Source organism: Betta splendens, chromosome 9 (assembly GCF_900634795.4).
Source record: "Betta splendens chromosome 9, fBetSpl5.4, whole genome shotgun sequence".
Classification (NCBI taxonomy): Eukaryota; Metazoa; Chordata; class Actinopteri; order Anabantiformes; family Osphronemidae; genus Betta; species Betta splendens.
Window position 1 is genome coordinate 4085860 of NC_040889.2, and position 20849 is coordinate 4106708.

A 20849-nucleotide genomic window follows, 5' to 3' on the forward strand; every position below is an offset into this window, starting at 1 on the left:
ACCTTTTCTTTTTTTGGGTGTCCTGTGTGGTGGAAATGTCCCATAAAGAGGCAGATGAGAGAGTTGTCTTTTGTGTGATTTATTATAAAAATAAAAGAAAAAAAATAATGGGGAAAGCAAATCAAAAACATGGATGTTGATCGGGCACATCAAACCAAAAACCAACTGGGAAAATCAGTGCACACACCACGAAAGAGTGATGCAAAGAAAGCCATAAACCTCAAGTTGCTTCTGCCTTTTAACCCATCTGTCTGACTACAGTGGAACGTCTGTGGAGCCCAATCAGACTCCATGCACCATCTAACCTGTTGCTGTGTGTAGAGATGTTTACATTCTCACACCTGCATCGATGGTGTCCAACTATCAGAAAGGGAGGATCGCTAAGTCTCAACAGACAGAGAGACACAACTCTCCGGCCTTGGGTTTCGGAGCTAGAGTCCAGAGTCTATCAGGCCGAGACAACCATTGAACAATGTAGGTGAAATGTCGAATACATAAAACAGAAGTAAGACTAAACATAAGATATTAATTGCAGAGCATAAATCATAAACCATATATACCGCAGAGCATGTGTGTAGGTTTGAGTGTAGCACCACACGGGGCGAGTATGGGCATACTTGAGCGAGAGAATGGGTAAGTGTGAAAGAAGGGTGAGGATGGCTCTGGCTGTGCTGCGTGTGGCGCCTGGGCAGTAGTACTGCGGTCCCTGGGTCTCGGCTGTCTCTTCCTGGCTGGGGGTTGCAGGGGCGGTGGGATGGGTAGCAGAGCCAGTCGGGAACCTGGCTCTGCGTACCCTGGTGTTCTGCTTCCCAACTACATTTCTCCACATTCATCCACTTACCTGTAGGTCTGCAAGGGGCGTCCTGCTGATGGAGGGACCGGGGCTACCAGGAAGTGGTTCCGTCCCACCCAAGTGGGATGCTCTGCAGTTTTAATTGCATTAGTCATACACACTCGTTCAGGAATCTGGGGGCTCCTTCCGCCGGGGCCAGTAGACGAATCCTTCACATTGATGGCTCTGTCTGCTGGACCCCTCGGAGATTTGACAATCTCCCAAAGTTCCTCATACACATAAATTTAGGGCCGGGGGTGGGCTCCTTCACTGGGGCCTGGGGCTGAGGCCAGTTGTGGCCTCGCCCACTGGCCCTGGTGGAGAGATCACCACCCAGTTTTAACTGTGAAAAGACATTTAGGGTGAGGGGGTGCACTGTTCAGGGGACACACCGTCAGACAGCGGTTGTGCTCCTGGAGGTGTCACCCACCTTCAGTGCACTTTAGTTCCACACACTCATGTCCAAGCTGGGTTGCAGGGTTCTGGGGTGCCTTTTCCACTGCACTCTGCCTCCCCCGGGTTGGGGGAGTTGGGCGGGGCTCGGGAGGAGCTGCGGTCCCTGCCTGGGGCCACATGGACGGCAGGCCGGAGACCTACCCTCCCCACGGATGTGATCAAGCGAATGGTGTGGGTGCGAGAATGTATCTGAGAGTGCATTGGTTCACGTATGATTGACTAGTTTGTTGTGAGAGAGTTTGTGGCAGTGTGTGTTGATGTGATGATGTGTGTTGTACGTGTGGTTAGGTGTATGCGTCTGTGTTTGTGTGAGTTTGTAAGCGTGTGGTGCGTTTGGAGTGTGGGGGGTCCGGTTTTCCGCCCGGGGTACGATGATCGTCTGCCTGGGTGGTCTTTTTTCTGCTGACCCCCACCAATTGCTGGCCTTGTGCTGCAGGCCGCTGTGGTGCCAGGGGATGAGGTTGGGCCGATGGGGTAGGCCCCACTCCGCCCGTGTGGGGGTGGTGGACTGGGGGCGGGCCCCACTCTGGGCGCGGGGGCATCTTCTGGCGGGCTCCCTACGGACCGTGGGTCCTCGGGCTCTACTCTTTCAGGCCGACCCTCCCGCCGGGGGGAGTGTTTGCCCCTGGTTCTCATGGGGCGGACAGCGTTGACCCCCGGTGGCCCACTCTGGCCTCGGGTGCTGTCTCTGTGGCTGCTGCAGCTCTGCCTGGGGGGCTCTGTGTGGGCGGCTTGGGTCGCAACACCTGCCCTCCTGGAACTGAAGGTGTGTGGGCTCCCTGGCTGCTGGGATTCCTTCCTCTGCTTGCTGGATGGGCGTAGTGGCGGAGCCCCTCACATCACCCTGGCTTCCACAAGTGGCATTGTTCATGCACCAACGTCTGCCTCACCCTTTGGGTGAATAATGTTAAGCTACAGCCTTACTAACCTTGTAGTGGGACACTTTCCAAATCCAACTGTAAGTATTATTGATACTTATCACTACCAATATGAATAATGTGTTAATATGGAATTTGTGGTGTTGTATGTCATGACTTTTATTAAGTAGTATGGGATATGTATAATAATGCACATATGTATGTATATTGTATGTATATGTTTGTATTAGTATGTGCACATACCTTAGCACTATTATTGGTATTAGTATTAATCTCCAAGGTAAACCCAAGCACAAAAATTGTTTAGTTATGAATGTGTTAGCCTAAGGTACATCCATGCTTCTTATTTATTTATTTTTTATTTATTTATTTTATTTATTTATTTATTTATTTTTGCTCCGATTGTTTACTTAACAGATTTGCTTGGTTTCAGCAGCTGGTTGCACCCCTTACCCCCCCCCCCTCCCCCCACCCTCCCGCAAACACACCCTAAAGCAGAAACCTAACCTGTCCACCAACACAGCAACATCACACACATTTTGGATTAGCTAAATAAACCATTAAATAAACCATAAATCAGGAAGAGTATATATATTCTATATATACTCTTCTTGTTAAAGCAAAGCTGTCCATCACAATATGGCATTCAGCGTAATATATGCTGCTTGCTTAACTGCTGGACAGAACAAAAAAAAAAAAAAAAAAAAAAAGACGGGAACTTAAGATAAGACTCAATGTCGCCCGCTCTAGCCCCAAGCAAACACTTTATGACCGCTGTGACTGCTGGATTCTCTAACTTCACGTTTTGGACTATGGAGTCTTGTAACAATCTGCTTGGTCCTGTTGACCAGTTACTGTATATTGTTTTCAACCTGTGTGTTGACGCATTGACAGTTCGTTGGGGTCCTTCAGGTTGTGATCAGCTGATCACACAGAAACTTCGGATTTGTTTTTACCGCCAGGTTTCCTCCCAATGTCGTCTGAGTCACTGTCACTCCCGTGATGTGAAGCGTCGGCAACTCGAAGCTGTTTGTGTGTGTGTTTTTTTCAGGAATGTGTGTGTAGATGTATGGTCTGATAGCGTGATTCACTGGCGCAGCTTCAGGCAGCGCTTGGCTCACACTGTGGTGAGTGAGCTCTGACTGCTCACTCGAGATGTGGGAAAACGTTCAAAAACAACAAATGGATAATGGCTGGTATGTTTATTAGGCCCACAAAGTGCAATGCAAAAAACCAGGTGCAGTATTTACAGGTGATCAAAAAAAAACACAGGTTCAACAAAAACATGAATAATAAGGATGAACAATTAAAGGTGGAAATCACAAACCAAACTGTTCAAAGATTAATGCCTATTTTTTCTCCAATAATCATTCTCACCAACCAACTCACTCTCTGTCAAACCTACTCTACTCTTCCCTACATTAAAGTTTGGCCCGACTTTTTATAGGCCTTGCCCCCCCTTCTACGGGGAGGAACCATTGTCCAGAAGGTTCTGGAAACTGCTAGCACACTATACATATAACCACAATATTCACCTTAAACAAGTTTACACAATAACACGCATTCTCCACAATAATATCCAGGAACATTGAACAAAAAAGTACAACACAAATAACAAATGGGCCCAAACAATAATAACAAAAAATAGTGGTTATGCCGGACGCACGCCCGACTACAGATAAATGACGAAAATTGTCTAGAATAAAAAAGAAAGTGGGCACAGGTGGAGGACTAGGTAGGCGGGGTAGAAGAGAACAGGTCATTTTAAGAAGATTAAGACTAGGGCACACGTATTTGAATAGCACTTTACTGTTGATGGGGGGACACGTAGATGTGTAGAAGGTGTGAGTTTTGTGAGGAGGTGGAGGGAGTGGAACATGTTGTAATGGAGTGCGACAAGTATAGAAGGGAAAGTGAAGGAATGGTGAAGAGTATGGGGGAAGCAGGAGTCAAAGATATATGTTTTAGGAGGGCGCTAGAAGTTGGAGGAGCAGGAAGTGGAATGACAGCATTGTTTACATTTTTAAATGTTACTGGGGTGGGAAAAAGAATATGAGGGGTAGAGATATCGATAGGTGGCGGTAATGCAACAATTAGGATGAAGCCGCTGGTAAACTCAAAAAAAGAAGAAGAAGCCCGATTACATCTGGCGCGTGAGTAAAAACACTACAGACAATCCAATTAAACAAAACCAACGACATGTACTGTGTGTGTGAGACCAGGGTGTAGCAATGCCAGGTGTAGCAAACTCCATGGCTACAGGTGGAACCATTCATCTGCAAGAATCTGCGTTCTTGTGAGGTAGAAAATGTTTAAAGCAAAGTTGTCACTGACAGTGTGAGATGGACTTTTACAAACAGCATTAGCTGTAGGCAGCAGAACAACGTCCAGCAAAGCAGCAAACTTATGATGCAAGATAGGTTTGCAATCAGACTTCAAAGACTTCCTATGCTTCCACAGAGCACTAAAGTGTGACACCAAAAGCATATGTGGAGTCTGTGCAGATGGTAACAGACTTTCCCTTCTGTTAGTTTGCTACTGTAGCCCTAGTCAGCGCGATCAACTCTACAGCCTGAGCAGAGTAGTGTCCTGGCAGTGAAGTGCAGACTCCATACCCAACTTCACATTGGCCTGAAGCAGAGTCTCTAGAGGCGGAGCCATCAACACAGTTGTGAGGATCATCATTGTCAGGGCCTGGAAGAGTGGAGTTTTCATCCACTGTCTGAAAGGTTGTGTAGGGTCAGCTCAGGAAGCCCCAACATTTTTCCCATTACAGGTGCACAAAGTGCATAAGGAAATATTTCAGACGCCCTTAAATATTTCACTTTTTATTATATTGCAGCCATTTACTGAAATCATTTAAGTTTTTTTTCTCATTAATGTACACACAGCACCCCATATTGTCAAAAAAAAAAACAGATTTATTAAAAAAGAAATACAGAAATATTACATGGTCATAAGTATTCAGACCCTTTGCTCAGTATTTAGTAGAAGCTCCCTTTGAAGCTAATACAGTGATGAGTCTTTTTGGGAACGAAGCAACACAGTTTTCACACCTGTATTTGGGATCTGCCATTCCTCCTTGCAGATCCTCTCCAGTTGTCAGGTTGCATGGTAAACATTGGTGGACAGCCATTTGCAGGTCTCTCTAGAGATGCTACATTTCTGTTTCCTTTTTCTGAGAGTATACACATACCTTTATTTATAAGTACAGGTCAGTATCATTAAAAGTGTATCTCCTAAAGCCTTCTCTGTTCTAATGAAATATCATTCCTGCATCTTTTGCTTCCGCCTCTCAAACAACGATACAGCTCCAGTTGTGCCTTGATTTTCTGTATATAATGATTCTTGTGATATGACAGCATCACCTTTCTCAATTTAGTTCAATTTAAAACACTTGCAGTACAAGTCAAACATAGCTATGTTTAATCTAGTTAACACCAGATACCAATTTACAGAAACATGTGATGAAACCAAATCAGTCTTTTTGTCTTCTTTTAGTTTTTTTAAGGTTTCAGGGACAATCTCTGAAGAACCAGAATAGAACCAGATCTTTTCAATGTTTTATTGTTATACTCCTACAGGCCATATAAATCCGAGCATATGTGTAATTGAATATAAGCACAGTAAGTGAACAATAAACATAAAATAACCATGAACAGATAAATGAACGTTAATTACAATGTGTAATTATTTAGGGCAAAAGAAAGGAGTAGTTACTAACATAAAGATTACTTATAACCTCCAGAAGCAAGCAGGAAGTTCCCTCTTGGCTAGAATAGCAAAAACCTTCTGTAGCAAGGTTTGTACCGTTAAGCTGCACTTCTGATATAGATGAGAAAGGAGAACTGTCTGCAGCAGACAGTATCGGCCATCTTTTGGGTGCAGAGGACGTGTGCAGCCAATGGCTTAACTCTTTCTCACTTCATCAAATTATCTTATTTAAAATAATCTTAAATTTGGACAAAATACTTTCTCTTATCATCAAAGTTCCATTACACAAAACAAACACATTATAATTATTCTGATATTTAAATCAATATGGAGGTTAAATACTGCTTAGACAATAGGAATCAAATACATGTGATTATCAACATCTCATACTGTATGTAGTTCTGAAGATGCCAGTACAATTAAAGCATTATCACATGATAAAATGCTGTGTTTGCTATCCAGTAACGAGCCGTAAGAACACACAAATAATAATTAAGAAATTAGTCAGGAATTAACCAGGGGCTTCATATACAAAGACTTGCATAGATTTCCTACTATACGTTTGCATAAAATCTAGATACATCAACCTCTGCTCAATACAAATCTACGCATGTTTCCTTTGTACATCCCAATCAACGTACAATTGTTTGCAAGTAATTGGGGAGCAGACTCCTCTTTTGTGTGCAGGTGTTAATGCTGAAGGTTCCGCACAGTAGTGGAAATAAAAAATATATAATTGGTCTGACATAAAGGTGGACTTCTAATATTCATAGAAATCTGTAACCTAATACACATTAGCCAATGTTACACAGTTTGCTCAACTATCATAAAACCTGTTCCTTTATGTAATAGAACACTGTTCCTTTATTGTACTAATTTGTACTGTACAAATATCTTCATAATTTTTTTGTAAACCACTACTTAGGTATAATGCAGTATGCATGTTTTATCATGAGCTGCATACAGCTTTTCTCCAGCATTAATGAAATGTATGAACCATTTTAGCAGCTGCTGGCATGAAGTTGTTCTTTTTAGTTGAAGTTTTTTTTCTGTGCAGTGTGAATTCACTGTTTTTTCTCCAGTGCAGACATATTAGTAAGCTGTCCTTAAATGTCCTGTGACCCATGGCAGTACCCGCTTCTTAGTGGTACTTCCATGGTACAATCAGAAGAAAAAAGATGTGGCCAAGGAGGGAGAAGACACAGCCCCAATACCACACAAATCCCAGGAAGGCATAGAGGTGGAGCAAAGGAAAGGGAGACAAGGATCCAGACACCGTATGAACCTAATGAAAGCAACAAGTAATTAAGATCTAATTCAGTGCAAAACACCAGTTGGCCAAACCTGAAAGAGGATAGCGGAGGAAAGTTCAGGCAGCCACATCTTCTGTGAGAAGAGGAGAAATGATACACTGATGGCCTATGGCCATAACACCAGAGAATGCTTTTCCACATTCCAGTGTGAACTTGTTGGTGTCCCACTAAGCTAGTGAGCTGGGAGAATGCTTTTCCACAATGTTCAGTCCAGTAAGATTTCTATCCAGTGTGAACCTGTTGGTGTACCGCTAAGCTACTGAGGTGGGAGAACACTTTTCCACACTGGTCACAATAGTAAGGCTTCTCTCCAGTGTGAACACGTTGATGTGAGACTAAGATACTGAGCCGGGAAAACGCTTTTCCACATTGTTCACAAGAGTACGGTCTCTCTCCAGTGTGAATACTTTGGTGTCTTGCTAAACTAGTAAGCCTAGTGAATTTTTTTCCACAGCTTTCACACCAGTGGGGTTTCTCTCCAGTGTGAACACTTTGGTGTCTTACTAAACTACTGGGCTGAGAAAATGCTTTTTCACACAGTTTACATGAGTAAGGTTTCTCTCCAGTGTGAATACGTTCATGCGTCAGTAAGTGAATGAACGTATAGAATGCTTTTCCACACTGTTCACATGAGTAAGGCCTCTCTCCAGTGTGAATACGTTGATGTTCAACTAAGTTACTGTGCCGGGAAAACACTTTTCCACACTGTTCACATGAGTAAGGTTTCTCTCCAGTGTGAACACGTTGATGTTTAACTAAATTACTGAGCTCGGAAAACACTTTTCCACACTGTTTACATGAGTAAGGTTTCTCTCTAGTCTTAATACGTTGGTGTCTTTGTAAACTACTGAGCTTAGTGAATGTTTTTCCACAGCTTTCACACCAGTGGGGTTTCTCTCCAGTGTGAACACTTTGGTGATTTACTAAATGACTGAGCTGAGAAAATGCTTTTCCACACAGTTTACATGAGTAAGGTTTCTCTCCAGTGTGAATACGTTGATGAGTCAGTAAGTGAATGAACCTATAGAATGCTTTTCCACACTGGTCACATGAGTGGGGTTTCTCTCCAGTGTGAACAATTTGGTGTTTCCGTAAACAACTGCTGTAAGCAAATGTTTTTTCACAGTGGTCACATGAGTAAGGTTTCTCTCCAGTGTGACTATGTTGGTGTCTTCGTAAACTACTGAGCCTATTGAATGTTTTTCCACAGTTTTCACACCAGTGGGGTTTGTCTCCAGTGTGAACAATTTGGTGTTTCCGTAAACAACTGCTGTAAGCAAATGTTTTTTCACAGTGGTCACATGAGTATGGTTTCTTACTAATATAAACACATTGGTGTGTGTGTAAATGACTGATATGAGAGAATGTTTTTCCACATTGTTCACATGAGTGAAGCGTCTCTCCAGTGTGAACACAACAGTGGATTTTCAAATCCGTTGGCCTGTGGAAGGCCACTCCACATTCGGTGCAGGTGTACGATCTTTGTCCTTTATGACTTTGCTGATGGGTCTTTAGGTTTCTTCTTGCAGCGAAGGTCTTGTCACACTGGTCACAGCTGTATTGTTTCTCTCCAGAGTGAAATTTCTGATGATTCTTTAGGTCTGATGGTGTGGTGAAGGCTTGGTCACATTGGTAACAGAGATACAGCCTTGAAGCCCTTCTTCGTCTGTGTTTCTAAAAGGGACAGATACAGAAAAGGCAAAAATCTTATATCATTATAGGAAATATAATCACTTTACCAAAACACATCAAGGTTTACCAGTATGTCTGTTTACTATGTTGTGCTGCTTTTTCCACTGGAACATAAACTGCGTTTGTTACAATAGGCCCTTCAAGCATCAAGGGTGCGAACGTGTCATGTTTGCTTTTTGTCTTGTGACACCTTTGTTTTGTTGACATCACTTCATGTTTTGTCCTGTGTTGTAATTGGTTAATTTTGTGCACCTATTGGGTCCCTGTTTCTTTGAATGCTTTGTCGGAGTGTTACGCCACGTGGTCTCTTGTAAAGTGTTCATGCGATTATGTCTCCTGTCTGTCTCATTTGGTTTGTACTGCATCAATAGCAGTTATTCTTTGTTACTGTTTTTAGGTCTATTTACCCTGCTTAGCAGCGTTTTGAGTTAGTTATTAAGTCCTTGTTGCTTTTGTCTTTCTTATGTCCGTATTTTGTTATTTGATTAAATCTTTTTTTTTTGTATCGTACAGTGTGCCGATTATTTATATCATACGTGTGTCTCTGTGGATTTGGTTCCTAGAGTACCCCTAGTTTTGCACTTTGCTCAGGTGAGCATGTTTAGTTTGTGTTACTCCGCTTGAGCGAGTAACAGCGTTGGGTTATGACACTGTCCAACACAACCATAGAATAAAAGTTAGACAGGATTAATTAATTCTAATCAGCAGAAACACAAAACTTCCTTATCGACCTTATAATTCAAAGAGAGGCTGCTCCAATCACTGACAGGGTTTGAGTATCAAGTGGGACTGCAACTGTTCTGTATTTAGGGTTGATGGTTGATAATGTTAACGTGAAAGAAATGAAAGAAATTAACAAAAAACTTTTTGCATATATGTAGAACTAGACCAGATGATGAAAGAGAAAGGCTACTGGCTGCTTCGCTTCAAAAGTGTAATCTGGCAAAGTAGTAACAACAGACAAGGCATCAATTCTGCCTTACAGAACAACTGGAGTTAACTTCAGTGTTAGAATATTTTTTGCAAAACTCCAAAAAAATTTAAAAATCCATTTGTTTAGATCTTGTAAATGCAAAACAGCGTCAAACCATCAACAGGAACAGCCAACGTGTCTCCCTGTTTCAAAAAGATGCCATAACTAAGAGAAACCAGTGTGCATTAGGAAGTTCACTGGTTAATGTGGAAATGCATTATTACATTGATGCGGCTCTATATCGCATTTGTTCAATTTCAATTTTCTTTCAATTTATTTATATAGCGCCAAATCACAACAAAGTTATCTCAAGGCACTTTACAAAGTAAGGTTTAAGACCTCACACAATAAACCCAACAAATTCCACATACAGCAAGCATTTAATTTGACAGCAACAGTGGAGATGAAAAACTCCCTCTCTAACGAGGAAGAAACCTCCAGCAGAACCAGGCTCCAGCAGAACCAGGCTGCCTCGACCGGTTGGGGTGAGGGGATAGAGAGAGAGAAAAGCACAGCAACAACAGAGCACAGGCAAGATGGTTGGATCCGCAGCTGCCCATCACAGACACAAAGCTCTGAGTCCAATGATACCTGTAGGTGAGGACAGAGTGGGGAAGAGAGAGAGAGAGCGGGGGAGAAGCACAACTACTGGAGAGAAAGAGACAAGGTTAGTTGAACATAGAACAATGATGGGAGGATATTTGACAGAAGAGGTAGAAGGAAAGAGAGAAGCTCAGTGTATAAATTAATTAAAAAAGCACCAGATCGCGTGACTAAGCCAGGCTGCATGACGAAGACTCTTGTCTGTTTACTCTAGACCCATAAATCAACACATGCCGTGTTGTAAAAGTATACTTATCACTGATACCAGTTCCAGCAACCATAAGAACAGTTGCATACTGTATGGGAACGAAGCTGTATAACTCATGTGACTCCTTGGTATCTGTAATCATCTGGTCTGTACAGGTGCTACTGAGTGTGAAGCAGTGTTGACATTAGGATTAAAAGCAGTGCATTAGCTTGATGAATTCCTTCAATTCAGCCTAGATTAGAGTTGTGGTGATCAACTACATGTGCAACAGACTCCTAAAACAGGGATAGAAATGGACACATTGAGCTGGGCAGTGTGGACAATGTACAGGGCTTTTTGGCATGAAAACCTACAGACACCTTATTGAGACACTGAAGTTCAATATTCTTTAGCATAAAAAGCAATAAAAGCAGTCTCCTTTAAATCAATAAAAACTCAACCCAGCTCAAAAGTCTACATTTATAAAAAGTGGCACATTTTACAAATTTAATATAAATAATCTGTGTATCACACAGAGTTTTCCCCTCGCCTTTTGATATCTTAATATTGTCTTTAGCCACCTGAGAATAAAGTTGTGTTTCCAAACAAAATCACTCAGTAAACCATGTCACAGTCTGCAGACACTCTTACTGATGCTAGCATTCATCTCAATGATACCAGAAACTGTAACAATGCCCAGTTATTTAGAATATCGGATGCCAATTTCCTATTTCTTGCTATAACTACTGCTGTATCTGTTCTCCCCGATTTCGGATAATTTGACCATTTCTAAACACCAAATCTGATTAAGAATCAGCTTTATCACCAAGTTTGCACAGGACAAGAAAGAAATTCATAATCTGTAGTAGCATGAAGCATGAATTAAATAGAATTATTTACATATTTATTACAATTATTAACATAGATTTACAGCACACTATGTCACATTCATGGTTATTGCACTCACTTCTTGTTCTATGTGACTGATAAGTTCAGCTTTCAACAATTTGTTTGCAGGGTGTGTGGGGTCAGCACTGATGTTGGCAGCCTGTTTCCCGAATCTTTAACGGTACAAATGCTCAATGGAAGGAAGCTCAGTCCCACTGATTTTCTTTGCTCACCGGAACATGGAAAAGCAGCTTTCCATCTTCCGGTCAGCAAAGAGCTTTAGCTATGATGCTGGAAAAAAATAAACATCTAGATAATCTGCTGCTTTGCTGGTTTCTCTGCTGCATTTACCCAAACTTCAGGTTCATGACTCGGTCATCACCGCATCTTCAACCCGAGCCTGCATCTGGAGAGAGGTCTTCTTGGGTGGAAAAAGTCATGCATTGGCAAGTGAATAAGATGTCCCAGAGTCCTCAATGACTACAGACTTGTGGCTCTGACCTCACATATCATGGAGGCTTTTGAAAGGCTGATCCTGGAGTCCCTGCATTCTCTGGTCAAACCCTCAATCGACCCCCTTCAGTTTGCATATCAACCACAACTAGGAGTGGATGACGGCATCATACATCTGCTCCATTGCACCTACAGCCACCTGAACAAACTGGCACCTCAGTGAGGATCATGTTTTTTCTCCAGCGTATCTAAAGCCTGCACTGTAACTGAAGGACATGCAGATTGAGCCCCCATGATTTCCCTGATGGATCAATAAGTCACCAAACACCCCTAGTACATTCATCTACAGAACTGTGTGTCTGGTATTATGGGCTGCAGCACAGGTCAACAGCACTCCACAATCCTTTCTCCCTTCCTCATTACCCTGTATGCCTCCAACTTCAGGTACAACTCAGAGTCCTGTCATCTCAAAGACATTCTCTGATGACTCTGCAGTTGTAGGATGTATCCAGGGTGGTGAAATCACAGAGAACCAGAGAGCAGTTAACAGCTTTGTGGACTGGTGTGGACAGAACCACCTCCAACTGAACATCAACAAAATTAAGAATCTGAACCAGGGCAGAAGATTATCATTGCTTCCAACCGTGGACAGTAAATTGTTGACTAAGTGGCACGGACCATCATTTGACGAGTAGGTAAGGTCACATACGAATTGTTGATGCACTCACTTTTCTGACCTCTCCATTGTGTTAACCAACCTCACCAGAGGCTCAGCACTCAGCAAACTAAAATGGACAGGGGAATGTGACAAAGCATTCAAGGAGGCTGCACATGGGCTGTGGCCTTTTTGCATGTTAATGTTTATTTTATTTTTGTTATTTTGTTTGTTTAATGTATCCTTATGTTGCTCACCGGGTTAAAATTAAAGCACCTGTTTACAATATCTCTGCCTTAAACCTCCTGCATCTCCAGCCGCTAAACGGTCCTCCTATCAAACTTACGCAAACTTTAGTAGGAAATCTATTTAAGTCTTTGTACATGAGGCCCCTGGTGATGGACTTCTGGAAATCTGGGAGTCCTAGCACCCCTCTCACTGTTAAAAAGGAAGAAGTGGAGGTCGTGATGATGTACAAAGACCTAAAGAACCACAGACACAGTGTGTTAAATTCTGTTCCTCCTTTGGGGTTATTTCTGTTCATTGCAACAAATGTCAAGTTGACCCTGGTGTCAGGTTGGCCACTAAAACAAATAAACTGCAGCAGCTGAGTAAACATGGACTTTCAATGGACATGTAGGCACTCGCTGGTTGCATAAACAACGCAGCTTTAAAAAGTGGGCATTGGGAGATGTGTTCTTAGAGTGCTTCGCAAAGGGTCTGCTGCAGACACCCAGCTGACCTTTTTCGACCTCTCAGTTCTTTCTGCAGAAGAACCAGTGGGTGAATTCGGCCACCACCACCATCATGATTATTCTGTGATTGTACTATTTCATGCTATGTAATAAATTCATGTGTTAATTTGTGCAAAAAAGTTGAGTTCGTGTGAAATCTTTAGCCAGGTCGGAACATGAAATACATGTCAGAATGGCGTCACGAAGGGCAGGCGAAAAGGAGCCGAGTCCAGAACCAACATTTGTCCGGACTGGTCCGGACGCACGACCATCGTCATCAGTGAAGGCAAATAGCGCTTAAAGCTTTTACATGGCGATTCTCTGTGTGTGTTCGTGGAAGTGTGAGCAAATGTTGGTAAGATTAGAGAAATCTGATCATTAAATTCTGATTTGGCTGCTTGTAGAAAAGTATCTGTATGGGAGAGACAATGAGAGGGGGTGGAAAATTTACCTGTGATTATATTGCTGTAAATAACTACTTTGCATAACCAACTGCTTTGTGTGTAGGTGCTACCTTTGCTTGGGGAAAAATTACATGGCCTATTGACCTCTAAAAGTTACGTAGGTTAACTTGAGGCAGGCGACGTATCTGGAAATCTAAAGTATGGGCATTGTGGTCTGCATTCGGATAAAAATAAATTTAAGGCTGTGTAAGTTCTGTGTCGACGCTGGAAAATATGGCCCAGGTACTGAGTAGGGTCCCTGAACCAAACCTCGTTGAGCGGCTGTTAATTAAAGGGGAAGAAGTACGGTACCGGTGTCGGTAGACAGTGCGGCCTCGGTGCAAAGGGTTGTGAAATTCGGACAATTAGACCTGCTCGATAGAATCGAAATTTTATTAGGCACTGTAGGCTTATGTAGTGTATGGGGAATCTACATTAGGCTTGGAACGGATCAATCCAAGTGTAGAGTTTCCCATGGTTTGTGAGGCCTGGTAACATAGGGATAACTGGTAAAAGCACATTCTGTTTATTGTGTGTTGAACTGCAGTGTGTCGATGTGTCAGTATTGCGCAAGTATAGTTAAGTTGGGGTGAGTATATGTTTTGGTATATGTTGATGCATTTAGGGATAGTGTGATAAGTGTTAAGTTGTTGCGGTGTTAATAATTAACAGGTGTCGAGGTAATAACATTTGAGTCTGCCGGTAAAAAACTTTGAGTGGGTGTTAATAATTGACAGTGTGCGTTCCCACACGCAGAGTGTGTGTGTGTGTAACGGGGGAGATAAAGCCTTGCTGTTCAGTGTCTGTGTGTGTGTGTGTGTGTGTGTGTGTGTGTGTGTGTGTGTGTGTGTGTGTGTGTGTGTGTGTGTGTGTGTATGTGTGTGTGTGTGTGTGTGTGTGTGTGTGTGTGTGTGTGTTTGTTTGCTTGTTTTTTAACAGTCTGTGGAGAGCCGTGGGGTGAGTGCTGAGTAGATTACATTTTCGAACGTTTTGATCATTGTATTGTTTTTGGTAATTCTAATATTTTTTAGTGTCCGGTGTGGACATTGGGGTAATTTTGTTTGAAATAATCTGCGTATTTTAGAGACTACGTTTTCCGCACTGTGGTTGGGACTGGTCAAGCAGGTCACAGAGTGTATGCAGATCGCGACCTCCTGGTGTGGTTAAAAAAGAAAAAGGGGGGAGGAGTGAATTGGCACTCCAAATTGGGCCCGGGGACGTTAGCAGGAAGTCAAATAAGTCAAATAAGTATGATTAAAAAAATTAAAGTATAATAAGTCCATCAACATTCATTCCTGGTCGGTCTATTTAAGTGTATCATATACATATGCTTTATGTTGAGCTCCGTCAGGAGCAGGCAAAGGAGGCAGTGAAAGGAGCAACACGCCAGCAGCAGCGGGAAGAGGGGGAGAAAAGAGAGACGAAGATGGTGCCTGCTCAACCAGCCAGCATGCCTCAGACCCCACCTACACCACCAGGCATGGCCACACCTCAGGTGATGTACATTTTACCAGGAGGGTGGACAAGACGACCTCCGATGAGGAGAGGAGGGACTCCTCCAAGCTGAGGAGCAAGACGAGACTGCTGTGAGAAAACTGTGAACTGCTTCCAGTGTGGGAGGTATGGACATGTACAAAGCCAGTGATGGAACAAGAGTCCACCTGGACAGCCAAGGAAGGCTGAGGCTGAAGCAGGGCCACTGAGACCGTGCAGGCTGCCAGACATGAACTGTGTCGATGGACGTTATAAAAAGCTAAAAAGCCAGAGGCCTCTGAATCTGTGACCTCACCTTGCTGCAGACCTTAGTACTTTGAAACTTAGACAAATATCTAAATTTTGAAAAACAAAGTAAATAAGTTGAGTTGGTGAAAACAACTCAGTCCTTAAAGCTGCCAAAAGCTTAAAAAATAAATAAATAAAGTAAATAAAATGAAATAAATTTCAATATTCCAATTTTACAAGGCAAGGGAAAGGGAAAGGTATAGAGAATATTTCAGAATAAAATTCCCAATTCACTTACTCTGCTGTTCAAATGCTTCACCTGATGCTCAGTGGTTGACTGTGTTTTATCCTCCAAGAGGTTTACCTGTATGTGGGTTTATATGGACTTTCTTTAATAAGTTACAATATTTTAGTTGTACTTTTTATCCACAGTTGTTACAGTATGTTGTCATTTGAGACTCAGATAGTCACAGGGAAAATTACAATTAGATGCAGCAGTGATTGTGGGGTTGTTTGTGTTTCTAGGTTTACTGCTTTGTGCAACAGGTTCAACAGGTTGTGTTATGTCTAATGTGTCATCTCTGATAGTTTGTGAGGATGCAGCTTATCTAGTCTGTACGTTAATTTCGTCATAGAGTCACTTAGTGCATGCATTTACAGCACTTCCTGAATTAAATAACTTTTATCGCAGTGATTCTGCGTTCTTAATAAGGTTAGTTACTAAAGTTTAATCCTTCTTGTTTAGCTGTCAGCTGACATCGATGGTGTAACCTTGAAGTTTAGTTGCTGTATAAGGTTCTTAATTTCACTTAGTTTATTAAGTCCCAGTAAGGATAGATAAGTAAGTGTAAGAAATGATTTTTAGGGGTTTTACTAATGTGCCCATCGTAAGTTAGCGATTTGATTGTTCTCACTTTCTAAATTAGTAATTTGTATAATCACTTGGATGCAGTATGTGTGTATGGAAAGTATAAAAATGAAAATGAATGAGAGGAGACTTGTATGTGTGGCGTCTGCTGTGGGACTATTCTTCTTTTCTGTTTCTGTTGTGTCTCATCCCAAGTTGGCGAACTTATTCGAAGGAGGCCTGTTGGTTCAAAAGTTGGTGTTTGAGTCGGTTCAAGTGTAAATAGCTTGCTCTAAAAAAGAAGAGGATGATCTTTGCAGGATTCCTAGTGGAGTGAGAGAAAAAGAGATGGTAGCATGGTACAGTATGTGAGGGAGGAAAGGAGTTCAAGGAGTGAAAGAAAGGGAAAGTGTGAATCATGACAATAGAGAGATGAAACAGTACTGTGAACCTTGCATTTCAGTGTGTAGCTTGTAAAAATATGCAGAATGCAGAAAACTAACATCGCATGAAGCTTTGCTTCACAGAATAGTGTTTAATGCATCAACCGGTGACCAGAATTTTTATGTAAAACAGATAATTAACATATGTAGGAGTGCTGTGTTGTTCCATTGCAGGGAGGAAGAGGACAAAGAAGATCAAACTCCGGATCACTGATGGGCCCTGAGTGACACTGCGAACTCATTTAGCAGAACAAGGTCACAGGCTAGCCTTTCTAAATTATAGTTCTCATAGAGCAAGAGGGCTCTCTCTTAGCTCACGTGCACGATAAAAACCCTGAGCTTATGACAGCGACATGACTGACTAATACATGCTCTACGGACTGACTATGACACATGTCAATGATGTTTATTGTTGTTGATTTTATATAATGAGGGTTTATCCATTTTCATTCTGCATCTCAGTGTGTTGTTGTACACAGGAAGCTCACATTAACAACTTCAACCCTTCTCTCTAGGCGGAGCAGCAGTGGAGAAACTGTGTCAGCATAAACATCTCGCTTAAACTTATTTTCCTTCCTAACCGATTTCTCTCCTACTCTTAACCTCCGTCCACAGGTTACTTCAGTATCAGAAGAGGGTCTTCTATCTTCTGACCTGCTACAAAATTGGTTATTTTATATTCTCTGATTTTCTGATTTTTACAGTGACGGCCTGGGACAAAAAGCAAACTATATGTTCTATTCAGCCTAACCATAGCTCTGTAGGATGGTTTATGCTGCACTATGGTGCAGAGCTTTCTGCCTCTCAGCTATCAGCTCTCAGGGTCCAGCTAGAGCACCAGTGTGAGGGGGACAGAGGATGACGCAGCAGAGGAGTGCTGGAGCCCTGGACAGTCTGGAATTGGGCCAACTGGGTCGCTAGCAGAGAGGCTAGGCATCGGATCAGGTTCCCAGGACAACGCAAAGGGTGCAGTGCCACAGCTTCCAGTACAACCATGTTGGAAGAGCGACTGGAGCCGAAGGAGCCAATGGAGAGTCCAATTAATCCAATTCCAGCAAGACCAAAACTTCTCATCCACTTAATATTGTGGGGCTGAACGGACCAACACATCTATAGGAGGCGGAACGACGTAGGAGCACAGACCTTCATGATTGACTGTTGCTGCGTGTGAGGATCACCTGTTGGAGCTGAAAGAACAGCCTAGACAAAAAGAGACGTCCTAGGCAAAGGACGAGTTGGAGCCGAAGTTGAAACCAGGGGATCCAGTGTACATCAAGAGGTTGAGAACGTGGGACCATGCCCGACAAGAAGGTCCCAACATGTTGGTCAAGACGACCTCAAGAGCAGTTCAAGTTAAAGGCTCTCCCACCTGGTATCATCTGAACCACTGTGTTAAACTATCAGAGGGGGAAATGGGGAACCCTAAGATTGATGTTTAGTAAAAATGGTTTATGATAGTCAGGTTAATCATTGTATGAGTAATGATACCTGTGTTTGTTATAATGTATCTAATTGACCTGACATAAGGGTCCAAGTGTGTTTGTAAACTTGTCAGTAATTTGTTTTTGTGTTTATTTTTAGAGGTAGGTACCGGATTCAGCTGTTAAAGGTTCGGAGGTCATCAAGCTGGCTGCCCTAAAAAATGTATTAGCAGTAGGATAAATTTGGCTATTTTAATTGATTTATGTGTCCACATTGCTAAGGTTAAATGAAACTTAAAATGGGTTGGGACCTTGCTAGTGCTTATCACTGGTTTAAGGTGATAAAAGTAAATATCTAAATAGTTTTAATGGACATGTCTATCTTACATTGTCTGTCCATTGAGGGGGAAAGTTATTTCTGTTCATTGCAACAAATGTCAAGTTGACCGTGGTGTCAGGTTGGCCAATACAACAAATAAGCTGCTGCAGCTGAGTAAACATGGACTTTCGATGGACACGTAGGCACTCGCTGGTTGCATAAACAACACAGCTTTAAAAAGTGGGCATTGGGAGATGTGTTCTTACAGTGCTTCGCAGAGGGTCTGCTGCAGACACCCAGCTGACCTTTTTCGACCTCTCAGTTCTTTCTGCAGAAGAATCAGCGGGTGAATTCGGCCACCACCACCACCATGATTATTCTGTGATTGTACTATTTCATGCTATGTAATAAATTCATGTGTTAATTTGTGCATAAAAGTTGAGTTCGTGTGAAATCTTTTGCCAGGTCGGAACATGAAATACATGTCAACAGCTCATAACAATAGAGACATCTGATGGTGGTTTACCTCAAACTGACCTAGGATTCATGTCTGCTCAGTGTGTTGAGTGTCTACGTGTCTCACATTCAGGTCCTCACCAGGTTCAATCATTGTTCTAGGACATGTTTTGTGTTTGCACAGTGTGTGAGTATCACAGTGCTTTGGACTTCGTCTTGTGGGACGGCTTCCTCTAAAGTAAACACCATTATCAGTGTGTAACTGAATATGTGGTACTGGAGTCAAGATGCTGAAAGAGCAGCCTTTACAAGGACTGTGATAGAGGAGGCCCTGCTGTTGTTGCCTTTGGCTCCTGCTTTGTACTGCAACTCTTTTCCTCTGGTCCACGTTCCTAACTATTGTAGTAATACATGTTGTAATTGATTCAATATAGCTGTGCATTAGAAAACAGACTAGGCCTTGAATTCCAGTTGCAAGACACATTAAACCACTTTAGAAGAAGCTATGAAATGACCGTGTACTATAGAATATATGTACTTTTACTACTACAAGCACAAAGGTCGTATGTCTTCCTAAGAGCATGAACATTGTCCATACTCAAAGATGATAAACATCACGTCACCACATGTGGCCAGACTTATGAGGACAAAGGCACAACTCCTACCCAGGATTTTCTGTTATAACGGATGTAGGATGAACAACATAATGGTTTTCACTGGAGCACTTCTTTCCTTGAGGTCATAAACGTAACAACTGATTTTAAAATGTGGAAAACTAAATTATCACTAAGTAAATACAACAAGCCAGTGAACTTCGCTTAAAACACCTCGAGGATTAAACGTCTTTCTCTGTCACATCAACCACTTTTCAGTTGATAGACGGAGCCCGAGGCTCATGTTCAGCCTTTAAGTGTGGTTATGAGCGGCGAATTAGCACCAACCTGTTGATCTGTGGTACCAGCGCGGTCGGGGTCCTGCTGCTCCTTTACTCCGCTAGTGGACCGGTCCTGCTCGGTCAAAGTCGGCTGCGTCGTATCGCTCTGGTCGTGATGAACCACGTCACGTTCTATCATTTCGAGCTTGTTCTGATCCATTTTAGTACAGTTTGCTAAACTGCAGCAGATCTTAAAAGGCTCAAACTCGAGTCCTTCTGCTCCACACAGCGTCGATCTTGTGAAGCAGAGTAGTGTCGAGTGTCTCGAGCGCATTCCACATCAGATGGCCAATGAGAACGAGGCTCGTTACGTCACATCACGTGTCGACCTGGTCGCTGCATTTTAATGTCCATGATTCATAAAATATCCTAATCACTGCTCAGACTGTGGGTTTTTTAGAGGACGAGGTTGATGACGTCACTGCCATTGTTGTTTTTATTTAATCCCTGAGTATGTCAGTTCCAAAACACCTGAGAAGATTTAGGTTAATCTACCTACTGTCCATAACCCAGAATTAACACTCCCGGACAAATTCCTGATCATTGATGGGCTCTGAGTGACACTGCTAACTCATTTGGCAGAACAAGGTCACAGGCTAGCCTCTATAAATTATAGTTTTCCTGGAGCAACAAAACAACAACAATTCATTTCATTTTATTTTCCAGCTTGGGGATGTGTGGTTTATCAAAACTTGACAACTTCAACCCTTCTTCCTAGACAGAGCAGCAGTGGAGCAGCAGCGGAAACATCCCTCTCAAACTAATTTTCTTTTCTAACCAATTTCTCTCCTAACCTTAAACTCCTTTCACAGGTTATATTAGTATCAGAGGAGGGTGTGTTATCTAACCTGCTACACATGTGGTTCTGTCATGTTTTCTGATGTCT

General features: G+C 42.5%; 2 protein-coding genes across 6 annotated transcripts in view; one reads left to right on the forward strand and one right to left on the reverse strand.

Moving 5' to 3' along the window:
• Positions 1-20849, forward strand: part of LOC114861302 (NACHT, LRR and PYD domains-containing protein 12-like) — a 103457-nt gene that overhangs the window by 25478 nt on the left and 57130 nt on the right. The window lies entirely within an intron of this gene.
• On the reverse strand, positions 6247-20246 carry LOC129604555 (zinc finger protein 883-like). Its single transcript, XM_055511389.1, has 2 exons — positions 19971-20246; positions 6247-8867 (listed from the first exon to the last, which is right to left on the reverse strand). The coding sequence occupies exons 1-2, from the start codon at positions 20235-20237 to the stop codon at positions 7416-7418; spliced, it is 1719 nt and encodes a 572-aa protein (XP_055367364.1). The 5' UTR covers positions 20238-20246; the 3' UTR covers positions 6247-7415.

Excerpts from the sequence above, each read along its gene's own strand:
- LOC129604555 (XM_055511389.1), bottom strand. The coding sequence starts at position 20,237 with ATGCGCTCGAGACACTCGACACTACTCTGCTTCACAAGATCGACGCTG. Across the intron at positions 8,868-19,970 it reads CTGGTACCACAGATCAACAG|AAACACAGACGAAGAAGGGC; the intron begins GTTGGTGCTAAT and ends TGTCCCTTTTAG.